Source organism: Mustela erminea, chromosome 15, assembly GCF_009829155.1.
Source record: "Mustela erminea isolate mMusErm1 chromosome 15, mMusErm1.Pri, whole genome shotgun sequence".
Taxonomy (NCBI): domain Eukaryota; kingdom Metazoa; phylum Chordata; class Mammalia; order Carnivora; family Mustelidae; genus Mustela; species Mustela erminea.
The window spans coordinates 60,850,636-60,872,245 of record NC_045628.1 but is presented as its reverse complement, the minus strand read 5'-3'; the positions used below and the strand labels follow the sequence as shown (position 1 = coordinate 60,872,245).

Sequence of the window (21,610 nt, the reverse complement as noted above, 5' to 3'; positions counted from 1 at the left end):
CCAACTGGTGAGGGAGGTATATCATTATCCCTGTGTTATAAATAAAGAAATTGACTTGAAGGGAAATAGTATGCCTAAAGCCACATAACTTGTTAGGGGGCAGGGGCTGTCAGTTATTCAAGCTTAGGTGGTTTGATTGCAGATATCATTCCCTTAGTAATTATATTTATAGCCTGTGTCCCATAGCTAATAGGAGGCAGAGGAGACAAAATTAACAAATATTAAGCCCTAAAATGCTAAAAATAATACTGATACCTTAAAAATAGGTTTGTATGTGGAAATATTCTACCAAATACAAATTATCTTCTCAAATATTCCATTATGGTATTACTGTCCAACTGAAAGGAAACATACTCTTAGAAGTGTATTTTGGTATATTTGACATGGGGTGTGCTTATGTATCCATGTCCTTTTGTTTCTGTGGTCCATGGATATACATGAAGATACATGAATTCAGACAGCTTTAGTGTAATCGTGTAGTCCTCCCCTGAGAAAACTGTTCCCACCTAACTGTCCAGAGTAAAGATCTATCTATCTATATGTTATACTTAGTTGCATTATTTTTAAGGCATTAAAGCATCAAACATCATTGTCATCCCAAACTGTGTGTCTGAAAGCTCATCAAAATCTAAGAAAAACAGACCTTTTGTAACTAAAAGGCTGCAAACTATACAGTATAAATTGTGACTTGTTTTGGAGATTACCTGTAAGCTATCACACATTCTATTTTCTTATTATTTCCTATCAATTTAAAGAATTGGACTTCTGGAAGGGCTTAATAATAAACTTCATTCTGTCTCAGAGCAATTCCAGGCAGTATAGCAAATCCTTACTTAGCATTTGTAAATATTCTCCGGTATTACCTCAGAAGGGCAACCTCCTCCCAGCCTGTCCATGTACATGCACAGAAAATTAGTAACTCCCTTTTCTGTACCATCATCATTATAATAGTTTTATTATTGCTTATGTTATGCCATACTCTAATTTCCTTATTTCTCTGCTGTTGGGCTAAAAGCCTAACGTGGTTGAGCCCAGAGACTATATATTTTAATTCTGCTCATTTATGACTGGTGTAAATAAAATTGATGACTTTACATAGCACTAAATATGTTAGTTCCTTTCCTTATTATATAATACATTGATACCAATGTTAATATGGCTACTCAAAGCAACTCACTAGTCAGCTAGATATTAGATCTTGGTTTTTAGTGAAATTCTCCCAAGCTCAATTAGGTCAAATCTATTTATAGATCACGAGTATCACAATTTCACTAAAGAATCAGAAGGAAAAGATAAGTTAGAAACACGAAATATTGTTTGCCAGGTAATATAGTTTTATATGTGAAATAAAGTCTGTGTAAGGGCTCTTTATTTCTCATTGCGATGATGTACTCGTTAGGAATAAAGAATTTCACAGAACAGATTTTATCTCCTAGGTAACAGGCAAGAAAAATTTTGACAACATATCTGATGTTAAGTCTTAAGAAAAATTGTCCCTAGAAGGCTGAAATGGATTCTTAGATGTTCTTTCTCAGATTTTACAAGAAAGCACTATGGAGGTCAGAATTTTGGTTAGCTATTCTACCATCTCAAGATTTAGAGTTTTAAGTATTAAGTACTTTAAAAGTATTAAAATTCTTTAATGGCTGTTTTTCTACTTCATTGATATCTGATTGACCCTATAGCTGGTTGCTTAAGACAGCTTCAAAATTCAAGTCAGACTTGCTTAAGCTAATGAATTCATACAAGCTTGTATGTAAGAATCCAACCAAAACAGCTCTTTGTAACTCTTCCACATCAAGGAACAGATGTTTTCACCTGAATCTTTGAGATTTGGGTGTGACTCCTTTACCTAGCACTGGATTTGTGTTCTTGATGATCTCCCGAACCCTGCTTGCCTGAACCCCCAAAGTACCCAGCCTTTGAATCTTGTCTACCTGAAACTATGATATTCAGTTGCTTCGCTCTGTATTTGGAAATCTGGCTTCTGGCCTCTACTTTGTTTGGGGGAACCCAAGTATATTCCCAAACTACCAAACTACCAAAGCTCATAATACCTTGCTTGCTGTGTACATAGCCCATTTAATATATTTCACATGGTTGCTCTTCATACTTAAGTCCTCCCAAACTAGACCTACCTTGTCAAATATTTGGGTGTTATATTTATAGTTAACAAATGAATTCCTTGATAATTTACCTGACACATATGCTACTCTAAAATAATTTTTATTTTTAATAACTTCTCTAAACTGCTCACTTTCAGAGAATACACAATATCCTCATTTTTAGACAAGTAAAAGCCTGCGATATCATTGTGTTAGAATAGGGTTTTGATATCAAGGTTCTAGATACAACACATGGCACATAGGAAGCATAAGAATGATAAAATTATCTTATAACCTTGTCTTCAGTACAGGCCTGCATATAGTAGTCCCACCTTATTTGTGGGGGCTATGTTCCAAGACTCCCAGTGGATGTGTGAAACCACAGATAGTACTGAACCCTATATATAATGTGTTTTTCCTATACATACTGTTTTTCATGCACACACACATACATCCATGGTAGAGTTTAATTTCTAAATTAGGTACAGTAAGATTAATAACAATAGCTACTAATAAAATGAAGTATAACAATATGCTATAATAAAGTTATCTGAATGTGGTCTCAAAATACCTTGTACTCACTTTTGTGATGATGTGAGATGATAAAATCCCTATGTGATGAGATGAAGTAAGGTAAATGATGTAGACATTGTGATGTAGCATTAGGCTACGGTAGATCTGATGGTTCATTAGAAGAGGGATCATCTTCTGGACTGATTGACAGCAGATAACTGAAACCATGGAAAGCAAAACCAAGGACAAGGGAGACTACTGTAATTATTAGCCATGGAGAGGTCTAAAGTGGTTGGAAACTACTTTTTCTGGCTAAGTGTACTTTTCATCTTGTTTCATTTCCTGTCTTAGTATAATAATTTTTTATATGAAATTATGCTGTTTGCATTTTTGTAATTTTAATTTATTCATACAAGGACTGTATAGTTTTACAATTTGTGATATCTGATGTTATTTCAAGTTACAAAATTTCCTTACACATGTAAGAACAACATTAAAATTAAGCTGAAAATATATCTCACATAGTAGATATCTAGTAAGCATTTAATTAATATTGCATAATTCTGAGTTATTTCTCATGGGGGTTTTTAAAGGGAAGTTAGAATTTTTAGGATTCTTTTATCTACAAATCATCTTATAACTTTAGAACCTTCTCTGTACTTTCAAAGTTTTTACTTTTAGTAGTATTTTTTTATTTAATTTCTCACGGTTGAAAAGATTTACTAGAAATAGTAAAATGAATTTTTTAGATTAAATAATTCTTTTTAGACTATGCTTTTGGTTCTGTTACTTGCTCCTATAGAAAATAATATAAGCATCCCTTAAGAAATAACTTAGAATTGATATTCATTCAAGAATTCATATAAGAATTAGGAATAATGTGGAAAATCAGGTAATAGAAATTAAAAATTTCATTACATTACTTTGAGGATTCTAGACATGCAAATCTGCAGGTTATTTTCTATGATTTTGTCCTTATCTTTAAGGTCTTAGACACTAAAATTTCCATCAGCTCATTCTCATTCAGTAATGTGTTTATAGCTATTCATTCATTTAACAAGTCACTTTGTTCAAAGGCACTTGCCTCTATACCAGTCTCTTCAATGTCATCGAAATGCCATTTTATTCATATAACAGTTCAGCATGTGAAGAAGCTAAAGTTTCCCACTGGCTTAGAAGACCATGAAATGAAGCAGAGCAAAAGGTTGTAATGCAGTAGAATAAATTCATTATTTGTGAATATTATGCTAAAGAGCTATTTGGGTAGCGTGGACAATTTGCCAGAGGATTGACAGTATAAACAGAAGCTTAAACTGTTCCTATCCAAGAGACGTTAAGTGTGGTCATATTCAAATTAAAAATTTTCTGTGGTACTACAGGTTAGTTATGTCACCTTACGGAAGTTGCTATCTCTCTCCAGTCCTCCATTTAAAATTGTAAGAGACTGAATTTGGCTCTGTCTTGTCCCATATTTTAAAATCTGAACAAAGTCAGCCTCCAGTATACCCATTCTGCAAATAATTCTTTATATTGACATATTACAAAAGCAAAGGAAAAAAGTTAAATCTTGTAGGTTTGTGTGGAAAGTTTAATATCACCTTAGAATTTGGGGAATTAAGGGAAATTATGTTTAACTTTGCTGTTGTAGAAAAGGTGGTTAGATTTGTTTCTCCTAACCTTTGTCAAACTGACACCTTGACTTTGAGATACAGTAAAAATAAATAAATAAATAAATAAATAAAAGAAAAACATTCCCTCCTGGAACTTAGAGAAGGAGAAGCACTTGCTGTACTGTAAATGAAAAATAATAATAAAATTTTTAAAGTTTACCAGATGGAGCTTAAATTGATTTAATAGGACAATATGGAGTACTAGATGATTTAGGTAACTGAAGTTTGCAATTACCCTAAACTTTTGTTTGAATATTTTCTAAAACATAAGAAGTTACACTATTTCAGTATATTGTCTTAATATTGTTAAATTTTATGAGTAAGGAATCATTTTCAAGTCATATAAAATATTCTGTAATAATAGGTATAGAAGTTTTAAGAATTATCTTCAATGTGTTTTAAGCCATATATACCAGAGGGTATTTGATTACAAGTTTTTTTGTGAGGTATAGTACAAAAGACTAATTCAGACTAACTAAGGAGTTGATTTGAAGAATTTCAATTTCCTCTAGGCAAAATTTCACTTTATTTTCAAGCTGAACATTACTATATTGTATTCATGATTTGAGAACACACTTAAAGATGTACATTCTAGGGCGCCTGGGTGGCTCAGTGGGTTAAGCCGCTGCCTTCGGCTCAGGTCATGATCTCAGGTTCCTGGGATCGAGTTCCGCATCGGGCTCTCTGCTCGGCAGGGAGCCTGCTTCCCTCTCTCTCTCTCTGCCTGCCTCTCCATCTACTTGTGATTTCTCTCTGTCAAATAAATAAATAAATAAATCTTAAAAAAAAAAAAAAGATGTACATTCTAAAGGATTTGAATTAAAAACTTTCCATTATAATCTGTTGCTTATAAACAAGGCCATGTACTTGTATATCTCTCCTACTATCAGAAATTGGATCAGAAGGGATTAGATTATAAGAATGGCCACTGGTTTTGATCATGGTTATGTATATGTGGTAGAGTAGGACAGTTTTATTAATATACAAATCTGTTTTTGGATAGTGTGAAAATCTGAGTTGGTTGTAATTTGAGGCCTCAAATTCTATGCATGAGAATAAATATAATTTTAAGTCATCAAAAATAGTTACTAGGGCTCCTGGGTGGCTCAGTGGGTTAGGGCCTCTGCCTTTGGCTCAGGTCATGATCCCAGGGTCCTGGGATTGAGCCCCACATTGGGTTCTCTGCTCCACAGGGAGCCTGCTTCCTCCTCTCTCTCTGCCTGCCTCTCTGCCTACTTGTGATCTCTGTCTATAAAATAAATAAAATCTTTTAAAAAAAAAGTTACTAAATGCAACTTTAAAATTTTTTAAAAGTTGAGGTGCCTAGCTGGTTGAGTCAGTACAGCATGCAAATCTTAATCTTGGAATCATGAGTTCAAGCCCCACATGTGGCACTGGGTTTACTTTAAATTTTTTTTTTACTTTGTTTGCATTTTTTGAGTAATTTTTAAGGGCCTATTCAATGCCCACTGTAGTCCTAAAAAGATTGTCACTGTCAACAAAGAACTTACAGCCTAGAGGGAAATAATATATTAACATACAAGAAACAACTAGAAAATAGTGTAGTGTAAATTCTGTCATGCAGACGAAGTTCAGTAGAAGCTCAAAATTTGGACTTAGACTTCTTTCATCAAAGAAGACTTATTAGGTGGGAGATGACCTGGCCTTAAAGAAAAGGTAGAAGTAATTCAGTGAAATGAAGAAATCAGAGACTTCAAGTATAAGAAACATGAGTCTGTGCATCATCAAGTAGGAAAGAATAACACATACTACATCAAAAACAGAGATTGGTATTGGGGAATAGATAGGGAAATGATTGCAACCATGTTTAAGATTCCTTTTTTGTTGAAGATTCTATTTATTTGACAGAGAGCACAAGTAGGCAGAGCGGCAGACAGAGGGAGAGGGAGAAGCAGGCTCTCCACTGAGCAGGGAGCCTGATGCGGAGCTCGATTCTAGAACCCCGGTATCATGACCCGAGCCAAAGGCAGATGCTTAACCAACTGAGCCACCCAGGTGCCCCTGAGAGTCTTTTCTTTTGCCTAAGGTGCCCTAATTTCTAATAGAAGAAGACAAGAGTATTTGAATTCCCTGCAACCCTATGAGCCAAAATGTGATGACTTAAAAGGGGGGGGACACAATTGGAAGGAAATCTAGAATTAAATTAGACAAGTGTACCCTAAATATTAGGGAGTCTATGGATTTTCACTCAGCAAATCAAGTGAGAAATCTTGAGAGGAAAGGATTTCATAGCCAATATTTCATTACCAGGGATATTTTTTGCTGTAGATAAGAGGAATATTAATGCTATGAATTAAGCTATGCTATGAATGACTGTGAATTAATAACAAAGTACTGTTAAGCCAAATAGAAATACTCCTTTTCCAAATTCCTCTATAATTTGCAACTGAGCCTTAGCTCAGGTTGTTTACTCTTAAGAGTGTCATTTCTCTCATCTTCACCTGTCTAAATCTTCTCAGGCTACCTACTCTGTGCATTAAATTTTCCCAGTTCATTTTTCCTCCTCAGCTGGAAATGCCTTTTCTCTCTTTTGTGCTCATTCATATACCTGACTTAGAACAATTAATATATCGTACTTCATGGACATGGATTATCTTAACTCTGTATTGTATACTCTGCAAAATTAACATAGTGGGTGCTTGATGAATAGCAATTGGTTGCTGAAAATCAGCAATAATATCTTTACGATAAATTTATTCTGGAAAGGCTGAATACGGCTAGATAAATACAGAAATGCCTAGGCTCCTTCCTGGTAATGTAAAAAGTTCATCTTTTACTATGTTTACAGAGCTCCTTTGATTCTGTGCTACCTACTAACACTCGTGCCTCAAGTCTTATTTATCTTAAAATGTTGTCTTTAAAATTTTTTTTAATCAAAGCCAAAACCTGTGGGTAGGTTTATGAACAGTTAGAAGGCCCCTGAAATTTCAGTATCCCTCTGGAGGGCAATTTGTAATCTAATTGATAATCTAAAGCTTGTCAATGACGTATAGTATAACTGTTTTCTGTTTGTCTTTATTTGTATGTCTCTGAGGAGATGGGAGATGATAGAATGGAAAGTACTTACATTAAAAAATACTTCTCAAGAAACACCATTACCATAATAATAAAAAAAAATGTATTGAGCACCTGCTGCAATTCTTTGAAGTGTGTCTTTAAAGTAAATTATATCCTTCTGAATCCCTCTGCTTACTGGAACCACCTTATTGAGTGAAATAAGTTTTCTAATTTTCTTGGACAGTTGTGTAAAAGACTATCCACATCACACCAATCAAAGCTTTTTTTTTTTTTTTTTTTTTTTTAAGCGCTATTACACCCATCATGGGGCTTGAACTCAGACCCTGAAATCAAGAGTCTCGTGTTCTACCAACTGAGTTAGCCAAGCGCACCCCAGAGAAAGCTTTTAGAAATCTAAGACTAGGGCGCCTGGTTGGCTCAGATGGCTAAGTGTCTGCCTTGAGCTTGGGTCATGATCCCAAGGTCCTGGGACTGATTCCTGCACTGGGTTCCCTGCTCAGGGGGAAGTCTGCTTCTCCCTCTCTCCCTGCCTATCCCCCGGCTTGTGTTCTGTCTCTTTTCTCTCAAATGAATAAATAAAATATTTCTTAAAAAATCTAAGACAAAACTGTGACTCAAATATTAAGCATTTGTTTTCCGCTAGGACATTTAAATCGTATTTATAATGTGATAAGGATTTATTTTATATACCCTTAGATCTTTTATATAAAATCTGTATGACATTTATGTCTTTTTCAGAAACTATATGTAAATTACATTTTTTTGAAAGATCTGTTGTTGCTATTGAGTTTGATTTAGCTTTGAGGGTGGTTGACTTGTTATATTTAACATTGAGCTGAAAGCCAGAATTTCAACCAGCAATTAAATAATGGTTTATATGGCAAAGCAATTTCCCCTCTATTGATTTGCTTTATGACCTGTTTTCTAGGCATGTATTTCGATACCACCACCGCCTCCCCTCCTAAGGTGAGAACTGACTATTCCATGTGTACCTAGACCATGTGGAGAAAGGACTGAGACTGAAAACAGAAAACAGACATTGTCCATATAGAGCAGAGTGCCTGACCACAGCTCACTCTAGCAAAGGGCAATAAATGCCACACCAGATGATCTCTCATCACAAAACTGTAAGTAAATTTGAGGAAGCACAGGGGAATTAGACCGTTGTCCCTACTGACTCAAAAACTGTCTTCATTTTATAATTTGTGACCTGTCTGCCATAAATTAAGGTATACTGAACTGTTAAATAGTGGACTTTCCTAGTTTGTGAATAAGAATTTAAGGTAAAAGAAAGTGCAATATTCCCTGAAAAAGGAACTTGGAACCTTTGCCTTAAGACCTGAAATGAAGGTTTTATGAATTTGGAGAACTGGGTTAAAACTACGTAAATAGGCCTTTGCCTAGAAAAAATACTAGAGAACTTCAGTCTTGATATAGCATAGAATAGGGAGACATTATGGCCTCTTCCAACAAAACAATGGAAGTTGACAAAGTAATGGAATTTTTGGAAATTAAATATAGCAGTACTATATAATATATAGGATTCTGAGATATAAACTCCGGTGGCAAAGAAACTGGGCATGTGTAACTGTTGTAGTAATCTAGGAGTAAAGAAAACCTGAACAGAATAATATCACTGAGAATGGGGATAAATAATAAATTTAAGATATTTTTTAAAAATTTGTAGAACATCATCATGAGTTGGATTAAAGGATGGTGTCAAAAAGTATGTTTTTGATACTGGAAGACAACAGCAGTATCACTGAAAGAGGACAGTTTAAGAGAAGCTAGTGTGAGATAGATGTGTCCCATTTTGGTAATACTGAACTTAAGATGATATCCAGGCATTCCATTTGAAATCCTTTAATTAAAGATCACTGAATATAAAAAAGGGGAATTCTATGTAAAAGTCGACCTTGAAAGGTACATTTATCAGTTATCCTCATAAAGCTGGTAAGAGTAGACCAGCTAACTGAAACTATTAAGGACAGTAGATCCCTTTCTTTTATTTCTTTTTTCTTTTTTCTTTTTCTTTTTTTTTAAAAGATTTATTAGGGGCACCTGGGTAGCTCTGTTGGTTAAGCATCTGCCTTTGGCTTAGGTCATGATCCCATGGTCCTGGGATCCAGCACCATATCCGGCCCCCTGAAGAGCAAGAAGCCTGTTTCTCCCCTGCCTGCCCCTCCCCCTGCTTGTCCTCTCTCTTTCTCTCTATGACAAATAAATAAAATACTTTTTTAAAAAAAGATTTAGTAGCACACATGCGCTTGCAAGTGTGCAAGCAGGGGGAAGCGACAGAGAGAGAATCTCAAGATGACTCTCCACCAAGCATGAGCCCCGTTCAGGGCTTGATCTCAAAACCCTGAGATCATGACCTGAGCTGAAATCAAAAGTCTAATACTCTACTGACTGAGCCACCCAGGCACCCCAAGCCCTTTATTTTAAAAAATAAATATGTAACACATAAATTTACATGAAGAAATTATTTCATTAGGTATATAATCTTAAGTAAACATTTCCAAAAATCAGCTCTCTTTTTTCCTAAACTGTCATATCCCAAGCTTATGCCTGTAAGAAAATCCCTACACTTATATTAGTTATGAGAATTAATAACTAATGTGTGTTAATATTCTTGAACCTTACCTTCATGTCTATTAATAAAACAGAGATCTTTCCCAGTATTAGATTGAGGGAATGAAACTGAGAACTTAAAAGTTCAAATAAGTATGTCAGTTAAAATTTTATAAAATTGAGATGGCTTTAATTTCTCAAATGGAAAGACAGGTAATTGAATTGTGGGATATGTGCTGGTCTCCAGTTTCAAGAGACAGTAAAACACAAAGACCTGGCATTCTGGCTGAGGAGCTATAATAATAAACAGAAATTTGAAAACCAGGAAGACAAGTTTTCCAAATGTACAGTTTTGGCATTTCAAAGGAGATATAAGAAACTCCAGAAGATGGCCAAAAATAGGTTTAGATAACTGAGATTCCTTATATGAATACTTGTTTTTGATGGAGAAACACAGTCTAGTAGAAATGAAGTTTCTAAGAGGCTGTGACTTTCTTCTTCTCACCCTAAATCAGGTTTGCTTCTGAAAAAAGCTGTTAGCCAGTACAAATCCAACAGGGATTCAGTAAATTGTAGCCAGGAATTTAAAAGTGACCAAAGGGGAAAAAATTTTAATTTTTCAAATATTTTGGGGTGCCCGGGTGGCTCAGTGGGTTAAGCCTCTGCCTCAGCTCAGGTCACGATCCCAGGTTCCTGGGATCTAGCCCCTCATCGGGCTCTCTGCTCATTGGGGAGCCTGCTTCCCCCTCTCTCTCTCTGCCTGCCTCTCTGCCTACTTGTGATCTCTCTCTCTCTCTGTCAAATAAATAAATAAAATTTTTTTTTAAAAAAGAAAGCAAATATTTTACTTTTCTAGGAGCTAAACCGTGTGTTGTAGGATTTCTACTTAGAGTATCAAAGTATCTTGTTCTGTTTACCTAGTTACTACTTGCTGTGAAAAACAGCCACCTTCATCAGACAGAAATTCCACATTATTCTACATCTTGAATTGATTTTTTTTTAAAGATTTTATTTATTTATTTGACAGAAATTACAAGTACACTGAGAGGCAGGCAGAGAGAGAGAGAAGGAAGCAGGCTCCCCGCTGAGCAGAGAGCCCGATGCGGGACTCGATCCCAGGACCCTGAGATCATGACCTGAGCCGAAGGCAGTGGCTTAACCCACTGAGCCACCCAGGCGCCCTTGAATTGATTTTTTAATATATATACCATTTTAATGATATGTAAGGAACCCTAAGATGTTAATCAGTAATATGTCTTCTGGATATATCAGCATCTTTTAGACCATTTCACCTCAACCTCTGAATCATTTGATTAATTCAAGTTCAATAAACCTAGGACTTCAAATCAGGTTATATAGAACTGGGAACATTTTATTCTGTTTCTTTCCTAGTTACATCTGACTTACATGCCTGGTCTGATGACTTCTTTTTATGACTCCTAAATTGTGGAGGTAAGTCAAGATTTAATATCAATTATAGTCATATAACATTCATTCTGAACTTGTATTCCCTTAACATTTCTTTAATTACAAAGCATTCTTATAATATTGCATTTTTATTAGCAAATTATGTATGTTCCAATTTTGCCTGGACTGTTCTACTCTGATTAAATGTGTAATTTTGTGTAACTTTCAACTACTTAGTATTCCTATATAAATCTGTATTTTCATTCATTTCTATTACCCAAGTAAACTTTTTTTTTTAAGATTTTATTTATTTGAGAGAGAGAGAGCACAAGCAAAAGTGGGGCAGAGGGAGAGGAAGAGGGAGAAACAGACTTCCCGCTGAGCAAGGAACCTAGTCATAGGGCTTGATCCCAGGACCCTGAGATCATGACCTGAGTTGAAGGCAGATACTTAATCTACTGAGCCACCCACACATCCTACCCAAATAAATTTTAATAGAAAAATACTATGGGATTTTTTTCTGTAGTCTTTAGCTTGAATCAGTTCCTTCAGACTCTTTACATAAAGTGTCATCTGTCTTTGAATCTGCTATAATACTTGTTTTTCCAAGTGCCTATTCAGTGAGACTACAGTGTTCCAAATTTTTCAGTTCAGTTGAGACCATTAAATGTCCAGCATTGTGGGGGAGTATAAAGATCAGTATAAAGCACAATCCCAGTCCTCATCTTAAAAGAATTCGTGGAAGCTCAGACATTGCAGCCAGACTTCTTGGGGGTGTCTTACTACAAGGAGAGTAAGCAAACCTCTCCTGTTTGGCTTCCAACTTGGGAACCCAAAGAAATTCAGATTCTTGCTGGAGTGTGAATAGTGGAGAGTAATATGAAATAGAAACACTTGGTTTGGGGTATGTTTTACTCAACTGTTAAGAATAAAAAGCCACTTTAAAATAATGATCTCTGGGGGACCTGGGTGACTCAGTCAGTTAAGTGTCTGCCTTGGGCTCAGGTCCTGATCTCAGGGTCCTGGGATCCAGCCTCACCAGGCTCCCTGCTCAGGAAGCCTTTTTCTCCCTTTCCTTCTGCTGCTCCCCCTGCTTATGCTCTCTCTCACTCACTCTCTCTCTCTCAAATAAGTAAATAAAATCTTAAAAAAAAATAATATAATGATTTCTGGATTTGAGGTGTTGGTATGAAATGTGAAGGTACAGAATACTGCCTACCTAAAATTTCTGCGTAATGAGACAAATCTTAGGCACATTTTAGTTTGGGGAGCGAAATCCTATTTATTTTGCTTCATGTTGTTGCTCTTTTACTCTGTGCCATGCTTAATACTTATTTCCCATTTACCATGTAAGGTGTTAACTTTCTTTCCATTAAAAGATTTTTGTGGTTGGATCTATCTCATAGTTTAGGTAAATATTAAGACATTTCCTAAGCTTAATATTTATGACATAATGAGTTTTTTGGTGAAATTTTTACATAAATTTTCACCTCTAATAGGTCTGATAGAAGGCCTAATAATTCTTGAAGTGTAGTTCTGTGGCAAAGCTAGTGAGTAATTATGGCTTTTACTAGGTCATTGATAGTCCAGAAGTCTTAAGTATTTTTAGTAATGTATTCTCATGTCAACTCTATTTCTTGAACTTTGTTTGAAACACTAAGTTTGATATCACATTTCTCTTTCATGGGTTCTTTGGCTCCAGGAAGGTGATAAAATTTCCTAAATTTATTTTTTAAAACATTCTCCCATAGTAGCTCTTCTGCATTGCTAAACTTGCTGGTAAGGAGTCAACTCCCCCAGCACAGAGGAGAAATAAAGTAGAATATGGGAGGTTTAGAGTGCTCTAAGCAAGTCTTTCATTATCTCAGCAATGTTTCTGGTGATAACCATTTCTATTATTTGTGATAGAGAACCAATACAGAAACTTACAAAGCAAAACTGAAGTTTGTCAGTTGTAAGCAGTATAGAAGATAAATTTGAAATATCTTATGATTCCCTAAAACATGTATTATTGCTCTAGCTGCTTTCCTTTGACCATTTTATGTCATTTCAGGCTCCTGATTTCAGATGTATTTTGGAAGCACCCCAAATTAATTCCAACTTTACCATAACCTAAGAACTCCTTGTAATTGTGATTTGTATATTAAATTCAAGAGTAAATTTCAACATTAGATCTCCTTTTTAGAAAATCTTTTTAGGGACATCTTCCAATCACTTATAAGGTAAAATTATTGAGGTTCAAGAATAAGCTATTTAGGGGCGCCTGGGTGTCTCAGTGGGTTAAAGCCTCTGCCTTTGGCTCAGGTCATGATCCCAGGGTTCTGGGATTGAGCCCCGCATCAGGCTCTCTGCTCAGTGGGGAGCCTGCTTCCTCCTCTCTCTCTGCCTGCCTCTCTGCCTACTTGTGATCTCTTGTCTGTCAAATAAATAAATAAAATCTTAAAAAAAAAAAAAAAAGAATAAGCTATTTAGTGCCTTATCCAAAATAAAGCCATGGATGATGGAGAGAAACTAAAATAAACATAACAGAAGTAGGAGAATAGGGTAGACCCAACTACTAATGGTCCTGTTAAGGACTGACAGAACTTATTGTATCATTGTGATAATTCATGTTTATATATGAGATGGATTGATAGGTATGTATGATTTGATAGGTTTTCAGCATCATTTGCCCAAGACAAGCTTCTGGCATTATTTTCTTATAATTTAAATTAACACTGACAAGTCAGTTCAGTCAAGAAGTTAAGTGGTATCTGTATGAAAATGTTGAAGTTTTTTTCTTTTCTAAAGCAGGCAAGAGTTTTTAATTTGCCTGTGGTGCATCTAATATATCCCTGTTTTCTTCATACTGTATTTGCCTGCCTCCCTTTCTAAAATGAGACTCTATTTTTTGCATATCTTGATATCCCAGTGACAGTGTCCCATTCTATTTTAGAGTAAACACAAAAGGCTTACTGAGATGATCTTGACAGATGTGTCTCCAGATGCGATAATCTCTAAAATATTTATCAAAATAAGAAACTCAATCTACTCTTTTCCTAATGAATAATGTATTTTCCTATGCTTTTCCTAATGAATAATATATTTTTTTTAAATTGAAATAGTCTATCTCCTAAAAACCTCTACATTGTGAATTCATAACTTTTGAGAAGTTGTTGATAATGCTTGTTATTCTTAATAATAATGCTTGTTATTCTGATTAAACCCATTGTCAATGTTATGAATTGTTTTTGTGAAAAAAACTCTAGAAGGGAAGGCATTGTTTTGTTCCCTGTAGTATCTCCAATGCCTAAAATAGTATCTGGCACACAGAAGGTGTCAGTAAATATTTACTGAATGAATGAATGAATGAATGTCATATATATTGTGTCTCTATAGGTAGTATGTTTCTATCAGCATATTAAAAAGAATATTTTATTTCTCAACTCAGAGTAGTTTTCTGCGAATGTGAATGACTGAGAACATATTAACAGTGATTTTTTAAAAGATATTTATTTGAGAGAAAAAGAGAGTGTGAGAAAGAGCATGAGCAGGGGGAGCGGCAGGCAGAGAAGCAAGCAGATGCTTAACCAACTGAGCCGCCTAGGCATCCCCTAACAGTAGTTTAAACATTTCCTGTCTTATTATTTGCCAACCTTTTAAAATAATTTTTGTTTCAGTATTTTAAAACCAGTTATCAGTTTTTTAATGCTCTTATTAGCAAAGCTCTATACAGAATTAAACAGTGTTGTATATATAAATTTGCCAACTGCATCCAACTAGTTAAGTCACAAAATGTCAGAAACTTAACAGAATAAAAATATTGTGCCCTAGAATATGGTGCTAGCAAGGAAACCAAACACATCATCCCCAAAATTAAGATGACACAGTAAAACAACTAAATTGACTTTTTCCCAAAAAGTGGGGATAGGTGCGACCAAAACCAAAATACTTATTCAAGGGGCTTTTTCTCTTATTTGGGTCATTATTTTCAACTGCTAACCTTGATGTTACTAATCTTGAAGTAATTTTCACTTCTACATTATATAACCTGTTGAGATACTGTTAGGAAATTATAAAAGTATTTCTTCTCTACAATCTAGAACACAAATCTATAATTGGTAGAAATTTCAGAAATGCAAATTCTTTACTAGGGGGAGGGTTTTCACAGGAAAGGTAGATAAACATTTGTATCAGTATAAGATAATGGGCCATACTATGCCATTATAACCCCCCTAAAATTCCTTTCTCCACACACACATACATGTTTCAGGTGTATCTTCTTCCTTTCTTTTTTTTTTAAATAGATAATACATCTTCATGATCTGTTTAAAGTAGGTCTTCCTTCCATACCTAAACCCCACTAACCCTGTTCCCTTCTACATAGGTGTCCCATATCTTTGCTGAAAATTCTATACATGTATAAGAAAATGAGAATGTTTCCACAAATGGAAACTACACACACACACACACACACACGCATATATAATGGAAATATATTTTCCCCTTTATACATCATTCTGCACCTTGCATTTTTTTCCACTTACAGATAGATATTTGACAATCTTTACTTAGTTTGTAACCTGTTGCCCTACTCTTTTTAAGGCTACATAGTATTTCATTGTGTGGACCATAATTTACCCATTCCCATTGATGAACTGAGTTTATTTCTTATCTTTTGCTATTATGACGATGTACTTTCTCTCTTGAATATGAGCTCTTTGAGGATAAGAATTTTTGTCTTACTCATTTAATCCTGAAAACATACTATGATGTCTAACAAATGTTTAACATCATCTTTGAATGAATTAATTGTACTTTTTAAAAAGGTACTCAACTGCTTCCATGCAGGTTTTTAAGCTTGCTGTGTGTTTGGTGCTCTTTGAGTTAATGTTTCCTTTTCTAGATGTTTATCCTAGGGTTCAAAATGACATATATATATGAAGAATTCCTACAAGAGGAATCACTAAGTCATGGTATATGGATATTTTAAATGTTAGGAGAGGTTATTCAGAAGCTTTTCACCAAATGTAGGTGCTAATTAGTAACAGTTTATTCCTCTCACCAAATGTTTAATAGTGCTTTACACACAGTAGTGTTAAAACTATTGAGTTGACTGAGCTCACATTCAAGTGAAAAAAGTTTGTTTTTATGATGTCATGTAAGTCTGTACAGAGGAAAGGTCTGATTAATATGCCTGGGAAAAAGGAAAACAAGGCCTCAGAGAAGAGGTACAATTGAAAGTAGGCCACCAGTCTTCATTTTTTCTTTCCTTTTTTTCTTTTTTTTTTTTTTTTAAGATTTTTATTTATTTGTCAGAGAGAGAGCACGCGCACACAAGCAGGCAGAGTGGCAGGGAGAGGCAGAGAGAGAAGCAGGCTCCCTGCTGAACAAGGAGCCCAATGCGGGGCTTGATCCGAGGATCCTGATCCTGCTGAGCTGAAGGCAGCAGCCTAACCCGCTGAGCCACCCAGGCAACCCCAGTCTTCATCTTCATCATCATCATCATCACTGTCACTAACAGTTACTTAGTGTCTACCATGTGCCAGACAGTGTGCTGAGTACTTTGCATTATCTCCTTTTATTTTCATATATCCTATAAGGAGATACATTATCCCCATTTTGATAGATGAAGAAGTTGAAGCAGAGAGAGCTTAAATAATTTGCCCAAGTAATACAGGAAGTAACTGATTAAGTTGAGATTTGAAATCAAGCAGTCTGATTCCAGAACCCACTCTTGAGAGCTTATTTTCATGAAGAAAAGAAAGGGAAAGGGGCATTGAAGGTGGAAGGAACATGTGCCAAAGCACCAAGTGGACAGTGTTATTTAGAGGGCAGCAAGCAGTTAGTGTGGCATAAGCACCGTTGAGGTATAGTTGCCCGAGATGGCATACTAGGAGATAAGACCAAGAAGTTAGGATGAGTATGTATATGACTAACACACATGCCATAAATATGGAATTTCCAAACAAGAAAATGGCAATTTCTCTTTACTCTAAAAAAGAACAGAGAACTTCATTTCTTTTTCTGAGATTGCTCTGATGTGATGGTCATCTCTGATTTCAGTGTTTTGTTCATGGTGAGAGCTTCAGGCCTTTTTATCCTTTCGAAGCTATAGCATTCACTTTTGTCTTCAGAAGATAATGTTCTAGTGCTGACTAGGTGGAAGCCTTCCATTAATAAAGTGTCGATTAGTAAGCCGAGGACATTAGTTCCGTTGGCCAATTTTCGGTTATCTGGTTTTATAGAAACATACCTAGGACACACAACAGATGTTTGATTATAAAGCATTCCCTTAGTAACTAGCAAAATTAAATATACCAATTTGATTTAAAACCTCAAATAAAGTTATTATACCATTTTTGATCAGTTTTTTTGAGACTTCCTTTATAAATCCAAATTAGTAATTACAGGGTACTGAAAATAGAGACCTTCGTGTGATCTCCAAAATCACTTAAATCCACATTTAGGAATATAACCAATACTGATGAATTTTCATTGAGAAATTACTTTCTGGAGCAATTTGTCCAAACAAATTAGCTTAATTTTTTAATATAATTTAACTATTTCTAATTTCATTTCAATTTACTTAATGTTATTTTAATCATCTTAATTAAATGAATTGATTCAATCATTTTAATGAATATTTTAATACATTTAGTTTCCCCCTAGATCTAATTCTACCCATTATAAGCACTGACATTACAGAATTTTACTTTTGTAACTTATTTCTATCAAATGCATTTTTTCAGGTACAATTTTGCAGATAAAAAATGTCTATTTTATTGTCAATTTTTACTCAGTAACTATCCATTGTTAAAGAGTAAAGCACAGGGTCAAAAGGCCTCAGGAGTCAAAAATGACAAAATTTTATATTTCCTAGGAAATTCTATAGAACCAATATGCACAGTTCAAGAAAAAAACCGACCTGAACTTTTCAGATTGGCTGTATGTTAGTTTTAATAATGTCAGCATAACATGTCCACATTGATATAGCTGTATTACCCTTTTAAATATTATCAAGGTTATTTTTTTTAATAATTTTTTATTTTTTATAAACATATATTTTTATCCCCCAGGGTACAGGTTTGTGAATCACCAGGTTTACACATATTTTTATGTCTTTGAGTCCTCTCAGCATTTGTTTATTTGATTTCGAGGGGCACCTGGGTGAATCAGTGGGTTAAGCCTTTGCTTTCGGCTCAGGTCATGATCTCAGGGTCCTGGGATTGAGCCCCGAGGCAGGCTCTCTGCTCACCAGGGAGCCTGCTTCCCCCTCTCTTTCTGCCTACTTCTCTGCCTTCTTGTGATCTCTCTCTCTCTGTCAAATAAACAAATAAAATCTTTTAAAAAACAACAACAACAACAACAAAACACTCTGAGATAAATTAAGTTCTCTTAATTTTTCTTCACAATCAACCTATTAATTTAACTGGCTCCCTTTTCCCAAAGTGACATTTCAACTTTTCTTGGGAGGGCAGGAAATTATTAAGTGTACTAACTGAAGAATTGTCATATTGCCCAGTGTTCTTCAGTTGGTAAGTAGAACAAAGGAGTGTGTTGTGGGAGAGGCAAACATTGATAGTTCCTGATGATAACTGCTAAAGTCAAGAAAATATCCTAAACTATGTGTACCTTTTCTCCCCCACAAAAAAAAAAAAAAAAAAATTTTTTTTAAGTAGTATCAGTAAAGACCTTATGCAGACTACTTTTTTTCCTCCTGAAAATTAAAGCCAGCTTTCAGTTACTAAAGCAATGGTGAGACAGTTACTAAAACATTAAGACATTTTTAAGAAGAAAAAAAAGTATCCCGGACAGCAGAGTAGAAATCAGCCTTAGTGTTCAGCCAAGAACAACAGGGGGAGAAAGTGAATAATTGACTCAGGAGCAACTATCCTTAACATACTGACAGCCTATCCCAATATTTTGAGTTGTCTCAGAGTGCCAAAGATGTAATGGATACCAAATTTGCTATGGGATATATCTGCCATAATGGTGTTTAAAAGTAAAGTGAGATGGAGGAAAATCAGTAGCCAAATGATAAGGACTAAAAGAACAAATATATGTAGAGTGTAAGGAAATCAAGAGAAACTACTGAGACTTTCCTATAAGCCAGCCACTAAAAGAATCTTCTGGGGGAAAAAAAGGCGTTGTCTCAGTCCTAAGCCAAATTCACTAACAATGGAACATAATCTATAAAATTATTTCCTCTTAAAACTTGAATGACCATGGTTCCAATTTTCCCTGGACAGTCTTGGTTTATTCCTATTGTCCTACATAGTAACAATACCCTCTTTCCCTCTGAAAAATAGCCCAATAATTATCTGATCATTCTACCCAACTCTATTTATTACCTCCAAAACATTTGAGTAATAATTTTTTCCAAGAAAAGTTTCAACCTTGAGAAACTTGCAGTTTTGAGGGGAAACATCAGGAACTGATATTAGAAAAGAGATACTTCAAAGTACAAAATACCTGACTCCAGTTTGGTTATCAGTAGCGCTGTCAGAGCCACATTGGAAAACCAGGTCATGGTGAGAAGGTCTTTGTGGAGGCAGTGGAAGTAAGGTCATCTGAGGAGGGAAGGAGTTACTACTCCAGGTCAGTGCTGAAGGTTGCTCTATAAACATTGTAATCCTCCCAGTTAGCATCTCAATTGTTTTGCTGCAAGAGCCAAACACTCTGAAAAATGCTTGAGTGTTTTGGCTTAGGAAATGCACCTCCACAAGAGCAGGTCTTGGCTGTAGCAGGTGTTCTTGGTTTAAGAGATCAACCAGAGGATCCAGTTCATAGAAAAGAGCCTCTCTCTGAAGCCTAAGATGGTCTGAAAAGTCGGTGGGTAATAAGAGCTGGTGAGTTCTCAAAAAATCCAAGATGAAACTAAATAGAACACCATCTCTGTCCACAAAAATCTGGCCACCAATCATCTTAAATTCTTGGTCTCTGCCATCTATCATTCGTGTCAACCGAGAAGCAGGAAACTGCTTTATGGTAGAAAACTTTGTTGTGAATATCTTCCCTCCCACATTCAAAGTGACCAGTTCCTGACTACTCATACTTTTCTTGCTTCAAACTAGAGGTTACAGACTTAGGAACTTGCAAATCAACCTCTAGCCATAGCTAGTTATATATGATTAAGAAATGAATGGGTGGGGAAAATAACAAAAGAGAACTAGAATCCCATATAACTAAAGCAAATATTGTATCCATAGCTGTGTTTGCAAATTTGAGTTGCTTGGGAACTTGCAGTATACAAAATGAAAAAGCAACAGATGAGGAACTGGATTGTTTAAGAAAAACGGCTAATATTTCTAAGGATAGATGTCAACTAGATCCCTTTCCTGTATCCCATTTAAAAAAAAAATTATCCATGGGGGCACCTGGGTGGCTCAGTGGGTTGAAGCTTCCGCCTTCGGCTCAGGTCCTAATCAGGGTCCTGGGATCAAGCCCCGCATCAGGCTCTCTGCTAGGCAGGGAGCCTGCTTCCTCCTCTCCCTTGCCTGCCTTTCTGCCTACTTGTGATCTGTCAAATAAATATTAAAAAAAAAAATTATCCATGAAAACCTATTGTAAATCTCTATTTTAAAACAAGTACTGGGAGGGATGCCTGGGTGGCTCAGTGGGTTAAATGTCTGCCTTCAGCTCAGGTCACAATCCAGGGGTCCTGGGATGGAGCCCCACATTGGGCTTCCTGCTCAGTGGGAAGTCTGCTTCTCCTCCCTCTGCCCCTTCCCCTGCTCATGCTCTTTCTCTCTTGCTCCCTCTCTCTCAAATAATCTTTTAAAAAAGATTTAAAGATTTTAAAAACCTTCAAAAAAAAAAATGCTGGGCAGAAAAGCATTCCCCTTTCCCCAGATCTCTTATCTATAAGTTGTCATGGCAGAAGATTTGCAGAGAAATATTATTGTAATTTTTTTTTTAAAGATTTTATTTATTTATTTGAGAGAGAGACAGTGAGAGAGAGCATGAGCGAGGAGAAGGTCAGAGAGTGAAGCAGACTCCCCATGGAGCTGGGAGCCTGATGTGGGACTCGATCCCGGGACTCCGGGATCATGACCTGAGCCGAAGGCAGTCGTCCAACCAACTGAGCCACCCAGGCGTCCCTATTATTGTAATTTATAAACCCTTTAGCAATTTAGTGGCTAAATCATTAATTATCAGTTACGGATGAGACAGCCATTACCTCAACTAGCAGCTTAATTTGACTTACTCCCATTGCTGGATTCTTTTTTTTTTTTTTTTTAAAGATTTTGTTTATTTATTTGACAGAGAGAAATCACAAGTAGGCAGAGAGGCAGAGAGAGAGGGGGAAGCAGGCTCCCCACT

The 21,610-nt window shown here is 35.7% G+C and overlaps 1 protein-coding gene and 1 long non-coding RNA gene across 2 annotated transcripts in view; one reads left to right on the top strand and one right to left on the bottom strand.

The window, feature by feature from the left end:
- LOC116574341 overlaps nt 1-13,622 on the top strand; it is a 97,264-nt gene extending 83,642 nt beyond the window's left edge. The window contains exons 10-12 of the long non-coding RNA XR_004279225.1: nt 8,256-8,454; nt 11,291-11,350; nt 13,359-13,622. This is a non-coding gene — a long non-coding RNA (uncharacterized LOC116574341). The remainder of the gene's footprint in view (nt 1-8,255; nt 8,455-11,290; nt 11,351-13,358) is intronic.
- Nucleotides 13,623-16,759: 3,137 nt separating this feature from the next.
- Nucleotides 16,760-20,700, bottom strand: KCNRG (potassium channel regulator). The gene is made up of 2 exons (XM_032315059.1): nt 19,760-20,700; nt 16,760-17,540 (listed from the first exon to the last, which is right to left on the bottom strand). Exons 1-2 carry the CDS (start codon nt 20,338-20,340, stop codon nt 17,300-17,302), a joined length of 822 nt encoding a protein of 273 aa, XP_032170950.1. The 5' UTR covers nt 20,341-20,700; the 3' UTR covers nt 16,760-17,299.
- Between the last annotated feature and the right edge of the window lie 910 nt (nt 20,701-21,610).

Coding starts and splice junctions, on each gene's coding strand:
- KCNRG (XM_032315059.1), bottom strand. CDS start 20,340: ATGAGTAGTCAGGAACTGGTCACTTTGAATGTGGGAGGGAAGATATTC. Junction 17,541..19,759: donor GATAACCAAACTGGAGTCAG/GTATTTTGTACT, acceptor TGTGTGTCCTAG/GTATGTTTCTATAAAACCAG.